The sequence below is a fragment of the Calidris pugnax genome, unplaced genomic scaffold (assembly GCF_001431845.1).
Source record: "Calidris pugnax isolate Ruff unplaced genomic scaffold, ASM143184v1 scaffold118, whole genome shotgun sequence".
Lineage (NCBI taxonomy): Eukaryota > Metazoa > Chordata > Aves > Charadriiformes > Scolopacidae > Calidris > Calidris pugnax.
In genome coordinates, this window is record NW_015090855.1 from 735,354 (window position 1) to 743,746 (window position 8,393).

The 8,393-nt window shown below is 36.7% G+C and overlaps 1 protein-coding gene across 10 annotated transcripts in view; it reads right to left on the reverse strand.

Moving 5' to 3' along the window:
• Positions 1 to 8,393, reverse strand: part of ZMYND8 (zinc finger, MYND-type containing 8) — a 57,334-nt gene that overhangs the window by 45,379 nt on the left and 3,562 nt on the right. For 9 of the 10 annotated variants that reach the window (XR_001412248.1, XR_001412249.1, XM_014943751.1 and 6 more), the window contains one exon: positions 374 to 444. Coding sequence is in view for 8 of the 10 variants with exons in the window: in XM_014943751.1 (XP_014799237.1) it covers positions 374 to 444 (71 nt within the window). In the remaining 2 variants the exon portion in view is untranslated. Of the gene's footprint in view, positions 1 to 373; positions 445 to 5,381; positions 5,428 to 8,393 lie in introns of those variants that run through there. The other variant, XM_014943749.1, reaches the window with a different exon arrangement.

Here is an 8,393-nt window from a genome sequence, read left to right on the forward strand (position 1 = left end):
ACCCGCTTTGTCTCCTATATGGAGTTCTCACACTGTTTTCACAAGCAAACTGGTCACTGCAACAGCAGAAAAGTGTTTCTGTTTTTAAGTTGGTTAGAAAGTTCAAGTGGCTGGGGATCTGACAAGCACCCCAAAGGAAGCAAGGAGCGGGAATACAAAGCTGAGAGCTTACCCCATTCAGTAGCAATCATTAAAGCATTATGACAAGTAAGAATTAAAACACTTTCTAACATACAATAGTCATTGTAAAAAATATAATAAGTCTTGACTCTTCACTCAAGGGCAACTTCATGGTAGATTATACAGTTTCACTACCCTGATTACAAATATTTATATGCTGTAGAACATAGATGAAATATTCCTTCTTACTCACCTTTGGATCGAGTGGAGATATCCATCCCCTCCACCACCTCCTGCTCTGCCTTTATTTCCTCTTCAGCCAAGCTGCGGGATTCAAAAAGGTGAATTAGAACAGTTATAGATTGTATTATACCCATACGTCACGTATAGAAGTTCAACGTAACATTGTCAAATACAACTATATTAAAGTTTCTGATTAAATGAAAGGTTTGCTGTTTGCCAGACAACAGCTGTTTGGCCAAAAGAAGTAGAGAAACAATCCAGGTATTGCAGCACATGTATGCTGCATCTTATCAATCATAATGGTAACATTTCCATACTAATGAAAGTCATACTAATTTTCATACTAATTACAGTCTTGTAACATGTACTGAAGATTATGTCACTGTATGTATAAACTGTATGCAACAAACAGGAATTCTGTTCTTTGTGGCTCCTGACCTAAGAACCCTGGAAACTGCGTGGACAGATGCCTGCTAACATTTAAACACTCACCAGCATCAGTGAACAGATTAGCTGGAACCACAGAGTTAGCAATACAGAACAGCTTGCAAAATTAGAAGGTAACATGCAATTTTTTAAAATATTAAATAAATAAATTCAAAAATTTTGAAACTATATAACAGAAAACGGAATATAATTTATTGGCAATGCAATTCCACCAATTATTAACTATAACAAAGAGTAAACAGAACACTGATTGTTACTATCAATTAAACAATTCAATCTTACACAGTTTTAACCATTTAATCCTGCCTGGAGTGAATTCAGTAGACAACAAACTGTATCTGACTTGTTGATATTCTACTTTCTTATAGTGATGCCATTCAAGAAAATAAGTCAATGAATTTGGCTAGTTAAGTCAGTTTGGGGAAGGAAGGTGGACGGAAGAGGAAAAAAGAACTAGAATAAATATTAAGTTACACACCATTTTGGAGATCTGACTATCGTAGATGAAAGATAAAAGAAAACACATGATGTTGAAGCAAGCCCAATTTCAAAATGGTAGACAAATGAGGTCATGGTGCCTGAAGCAGTATCAGAGTTGTCCATTAATATCACCAGTGCACAACAGCAAACCAGGATATAGATCTATTCTTATGTAGTGAGAGTTTACTGTCCAGTCTCTTAATGTAAGTTGTTGCTGATACCAGTTTACATTGATATGGCAGACTGTGAACTACCACTGCTATGGAGTGGACTGAGATCCCATTCAGCCATCCCAGCTCGGGGGACAGCTATTTCTACTGCAGAGGCCAAGAGGACAGCGAGAGACCTTTGCTTTAGCAACTGTGGTTAAATCTGCCCGAGACGGCTAACCAGAGCTCGGAAACAACACTGCGGACTTGGTTACATTTATATCAGAGAAACTCTTCAGCCTGACAAACAGTTTATATTAGCAGGAGTTTTGTTACTGGTATACGTTAAAACAGCTTCCTAAACAAAGTAAAACTTAGCAGCAGAAGGACTTTTTAGTCTGGTATTTGTCAAAACTACTTTTAATCAATTATCAGTGGATTGGGTTGCAATTCCTCTCACACTTCTAAACAGGACAGTTATGTCAGCAAAAATTCTAAATACAAATTAACCAAGCTCAGTATGTGGAAGACCCAAAGGTGAGAAGATATGTGAACTCCAGAAATCATTATTCTTTACTTGTCGTTTGTATATAGCAATAATTTACAAATTAAGCTCTTTAAAGTCATAAAACACTGAAGAGAAGTTCTATTCTACCAGCATCCAGTATCCCAGCTCATGGACTATGCTGATAATTTCAGTAGCAAGGAAAAGCACTCATGTGACCAGAATTATGGTAAATGTGTAGCACAACTGACTGTGGCACAATGCTTCTCAGACTTATTTTGCATAGGCAGATTAAATGCATAACATAGTTGACCATACTACAATGCTCACCAATTTATTATGCATGGGCAGATCAATTATACTGCACATTTGTTACACCCTTTCCCAGAGGGCCTCCAGCAAAGAGGAGCTGGCAATGTGTTGCAGACACCAAAACACTTCATGCACCACTTGCCTTTACCCATTCTCTTTCCTAAGCAATGGAAAGGGATGGGCTCACAGGGCTGATTCATCATTCTCTTTCCATGTTGCATTGCGGTTTTTTCCCTTCCCTTCCCCCCTTACAAAATCACATTTCAGTATCACCAAACTGTAACAAAACTCATACTTTTAAAACATCAAGTATATATGATTACTAATGTACACAGGTAAATATGTAACAAAACACACTGATTCTGTCAAGAATTAAGTAACTTGGCAGTAAGCATTACCTGGTTTTAAAATACAGATCCAGTTTCAGCCACAGTCTAGGACATACAAGTCTTTACAAGACTCAGGTTGAAGTCACATGATCATTTTACACAGGTTGCTACTAAAAGGAATGGTTTCCCCAATCCCTAACCTCACGTTGCAGAAATCACGTTCATTTTAACTGAATGAGATCTGTGATCTAGCTCACTGTGCAGCTGGATGTGCAGAAAAGAGGAAATGGGAGTGAACTGCATGTGGGGAAGGGGGGGGGGAAAGAGTCATATCCTTTTAGCAGCAGCTCACATTTAAGTTACATTAAAGCAGTCATAACATTCCAGACTGATCCAAATCTACCGGGTGCCATTTTGTTCAAGTCACAACCTCAGGGGAACATGACACAACATGATAGAGTAGTTGTCAGTGTTAAAAGACACAGAGTTGAGAAACAGGGGTGACACATCAATACAGCAACACAGTAGCAGGACCTGTTCCTACATCCCTGACCCCAGCAGCAGAGGAAGCTTGAGCTGAGAGAAGATGCTCTGCACCTGTGGGCCCAAACCTCGCACTGTGGGCGCTTACAGGTCAGAACTCCCACATATCAGTTACAGCATATGAGGTTCTTCAGCTTTACATCTTTCTCTCCCCATCTAATGAGTTTAATTTAGGAAATTCAGCCGGCTTCCTCCAACACCTTTTTGAGTGTTCTTTCAATAGATCTATAGAAACAAGAAAAACATTCTTCATGTGCAGTTCCATGATGAACAAAGTATACCTAGACTTGACACATCTCTGATACATCACATAAAAGATGCCTGAAGACAGCTTTCCCAAAGATTTGGACTATAAATGAAGAGTCAAAAATGCAATCACCACCTGACACAAAGGTTCTTAGCAATGGAGGTGCATACATCCTAATCACACATATGCACACTGCGCGTCACCCGCAACTAAAACAGAACTCGGCAATTACCTACTATACTATGAAAACTGAGCCTTAGAGGAACAGATTGCCTCTCCATATTCTCTACTATAATTAATCTCACTCAATCTTTTCAGGGCACAAACATTTAAGCACGTAAGAAAATCACTGAGACTGTTCTGAAAAAAATAACAATGTTGGGGAAGAACAGTTAAGTAAGTGTATTAGACATAGCTATAAAAGATACTTAAAATTCACAGCTTTTCAGAAGCATCTCCCATTGTTTTATTTGCTGTAATGTATTATGACTTGCACAACATGACATTGTTTGAATGGTGGCACCGATGACTGTAGTGGTAATCTTTAAGACGCAAGTTTGTAAATACATGCTAGCAATTCACAGCAAGTTTACAGGAACTTTTTTAAAATTGACAGATCTTTCCACCTTTGCACCTTCCATCAATATAGGCAATACTCTGAAAAGGCATTATAAAGCACAAAAATTCCAAACGCAGAAATTTCATTGGCAAAGGATTTCAAATTAAATAATTCAAGAAAAACAGGTCCCTAATGACAGGTACCTTACTACTACCCACAACAAAATAAAAAGAAAATTAAAACCAGCAGCAAAATAATTATAAACAAGTGTCTAGTTCTATGGAGACAGTAACTGTGTGATCAAGTAGACTATTCTAGAGAGCTTTATTTTGATAATTCATTTTTGCAGCACTTAGAGCTGTTATTTCTGACAGCATCCATTGCTGTCATGCATGTCTACTGTGAATGTGATGTTCTGGGGTTGCAGATCAGAAACGATACTGGTATATATTCAATTAAGTACCTAGATACAATAAATACCGTATGTCATTCTGAAAGCCACTCTTATTTCCTCATTAAGATGAATGAACACAGAGGAACATATTTTAAGAACACAATTGAAATTTAAGCTTTGTCAGTTTCACTGTCAATTGACTAGAACACCAATTAATCATTTAAAACTTCCCTACTCCTATTGACAAAACTTACAAAAAAAAAAAAAAGAAATTGTTTTCTAAAATGTTAAACTAATTTGTTTCATACAAATTATTTTAACATGTCTGAATGAGGGGAGAAGGGGTGGAGGTTTTTCCTTTGGGATAGTTGAGGGCAGAAAGAAAAAAAAATAAGGATTGCAAACATACAAGATTTATTGATACTTCGGTAAAAATGCAAAAAGAACTTAGCTGCCTAATTTTTAAATATGTTCTCTATTAAACTGAAGAGAGGATGGGTTTTTTAATATGAAATTCAGTTTTTCGAATTTCAGACCAGTAAATAAAATACTGACTTTTCTGTTTAGGAAAATCATTCCTGTAGTAGTAGTAGTACTTACCTGAAAAAAATGTACATATACAAAAATATTTAAAGCTGCTCTAACCTATATTAGCTACAAAGAGCAATTAAAAGTTGCAGATGAACTACTGCACCTTGACATTTAACCAAGAAAAACTGACAGATATGGAAAACCACTCGAAACAGCTAATGCCCACATACACAACCTAGATCTACATTAGGGAATAAACACATTAATTTAAAATCAAGAAGTACATATTTATGGAATTAATTTTTCCTTTTAATTAATAGAAAACAAAACATAAACCCCCTGATTTAAGACTATAAGCACTAAAACTGAATTTCATCCTTAAGATAATTCCTGCCTCTCCTATATCACATTTGTGAGTAGCAATTCTAAATATGATTTCAAAAAACTGCATTCAATAAAAATTGGAAAAAAAATATTTGCATGCCATTGCTGAATAAATAGCAGCTTTGTATAAGCACTCACCTATAACAGTCTCTTACTCATCGGTAGCTATGCTATTTATGCAGGAGTCTTAAAATGGCGTCTGACAGCACTGCACTGCCTCATTCCTGTACTGTAGCTAAAATGGTAGCAGTTTATTCAATAACAGTATCTCTTGTTTAAACAGCAGTGCTATATTCGAAGCAAGCACCTAAATATCAGAAATGGTGAAGTATGACAAAAGGACACCTGACATCCAAATGTTTAACTAAAAAGGCACAAGATAGGGAGTTTTGTGAAGTCACAGGTTACTAAGGAAATCACTCAATTTTAGACTAATTCTCCAGTTTGAGCGCCTCATATTTTACATTTCCTTTTACAGAATTCCCTGCAAAATGCTCAACTTGTATTAAGCAATTAACATACACAAAATGCTTGTTCAGATATCTACATACAGCAATGTTTAAGCCAGTTACCTCTGATAACAAGCAAAGAAAATATATGTATTTAATTTAAAGAATATTCAGGTTCTTTTTAAAACCTTACTTTTATCCAGTGTGCATTTAAAATAGCTCCACAAAAGAGAAAATCAGGGGACGGAGGGAGACCCTTGGTGTCATAGCATCCTTTAAGACTATAAACTATAGAGCTGAGGCCCAAGCAAGGCAACCAGAATGGCTATAGATTTCAGATGCTAAAAACATAATTTAAGTACAATCATATTAGAAAGTAAAGGTTTATACTGGCTAAATTAACGTTAACATCCTGCTACAGCATGGTTTTAATCTCACAGCATGGAACACAGATGCTATGACAATTGGCAACAAAGGGTTAACATAACAATGACAGACAACCTCTATCAAATCAATAAAACTCAGTTCCTATGTAGCTATTTCTAAATTGGACCTTAACCCTTGACTACAAGACATGTTTCTTAATAAATATATTTAAAATACTTTGTTAATACAATTTAAAGGGCCAAACTTGATGGCCTACTACCAGGGTTTTCAGTCTGTGGTTTGCAGACCCCTCAAAGCCAGTGTATTACTACTAAGGGGTTTGCAGACAGAAACTAAGTAAATCAAACCTAATCCAACAGGCTTAAATTCACTCTAATGGGATTCATGCACCCATGGGAAAAATATTAGGGATCCACAAATAACAAAATTTGAAAATTGCTGTCTGCTACATTCCACATGGACAAAGGTTATGTTAAACTTGCAAGATATTTAGGAGATACAAATTAATTCCCCCTGAATTCCAGACAGACAAGAGGAGAGTTTTTACTGAGGTTTATCAACCTTTAATCAATTATACTGGAGAGGCACCATTACTATGGAAAACTGACCATGACTTATCATTTTTCAGCTACTGGATCCACATGGCCAATACATTTGAAAACAAAGCAAAAAGGGGGGGTGGGAGGGTGGTGGTGCCGGGAACACGGACGGAAACAAACAAACAAAAAAACCTACCCAGGCAAAAGTGGTATCACAAAATGGAAGACAGTTCAGGAAGACGAGCCAATCAAAGTTTGTGGACACCTATATAAAGGGCTAAATTGGTAATGTGATTACTTACTTATGATTTTTGAGCATGGAGTTCCCTTTATGACATGCTTCCTTAGTAGCCATGTAGGTTTTCCCCTACATTTCAATATTCCTGCCTGATGTGAGGGGGAGAAATGTCACATTTGGAGTGGTTTATACTCTGCATTCTTTTAATTTTCAGTATGTTAAGTAGTGTCATTTGTTTAAAGAAATCACTCAGTTTTTCCCTAGCACTATTTAGCTTCCAACTAAAACAGTTTGCCTGGAAAGAATGAAAGAGGCATGTAGCTTTTTAAAAGCTACTGTTTTCATCATTATTTATAATCCAGATCACCCCTTTGTTTTTCCCCCATTGCATTTTTTGTCCAGCTAATTACAAAAGTAACTGGATGTTGGCACTAAATAACAATGGCTAATCATATTCATCCTGGGCAATTCAAATTGCTCTTTAGTAGCCAGAAAACTTAAAGTGCAATTATACGATTAACTGCTAGTTACATTAGAATAATGGCCATTTGCTACAAGCTGAATAAACCTCAGCTACAGTGCTTCATACATGTCCTGTCTAATTGTGATATTAACAAAATCCAGTCCTGTAAAATCTTGGGTAGGAAGAATACGTGCTTTTTCCCCCACGTCTATCACTTAAACAAAACCCCACATTCCATCTGTCCTGAACAGCAGAAAAAAACGGCACAGAGTGCTTCTTATTATGCAATCTATGGAAGTGAGTGACAACATCATACCTTGACAAAGCACCAAAAATATATGAAATTCTTCAGCTTGGCTGAATTTGCTTTACTTAGATGGAACAAAGATGGTAGAAATTTCCAGAAGGCCTTTCTCAGTCTTGCCACTGCAATTGTCAATCTTTAACCTACCCTCTGCTTCTATTGGCTCAAGGACTCCATGGAGCAGCGCGATTGGGCTGGGCTGTAAAACAACACTGCTGTCTCTACCTTGCGCCTCAGACATCTTGCTGCAATGCAGACATTTATTTTTTGTGAACTATAAAAGAATTATATTTGAGTGATTAAAAATAGTGAACTTTAACAGACTCACGATGCTATGTTTCATTACACGCACAAGGGCAGCTTATACAAATATGCTTCACTGTCAGCAGTGTGTCTGGAGGTGCAGATTTGAAACAGATCCTAGTTTAACAAAACCTGTGGGAGCCATTTTAATACAAGCTTTCTGATTGCAGATCACTTACTCCTGCTTCCTCATATTAAACAAATATTATGTTGTGCACTATTTAAGACTGAAAGTAAACTGCTAATGTGTATAAACTACTGCTAGGAAAATTACGTCCAAATGTAATTTCTGTTTTTAGCAACTGAAGAACAAAAACCAGAATAACTTCTTAACTGTGTTAGCACTTTTATGTATGCTGAAAAACGCACTAAAATTCCATACAAAATTGTTATTACACGAAACTCTGTGGCACAACCCAGCAGTGTTTCAGGTTGCAAACTGAACTAGACATTCTTATAATTCGGGG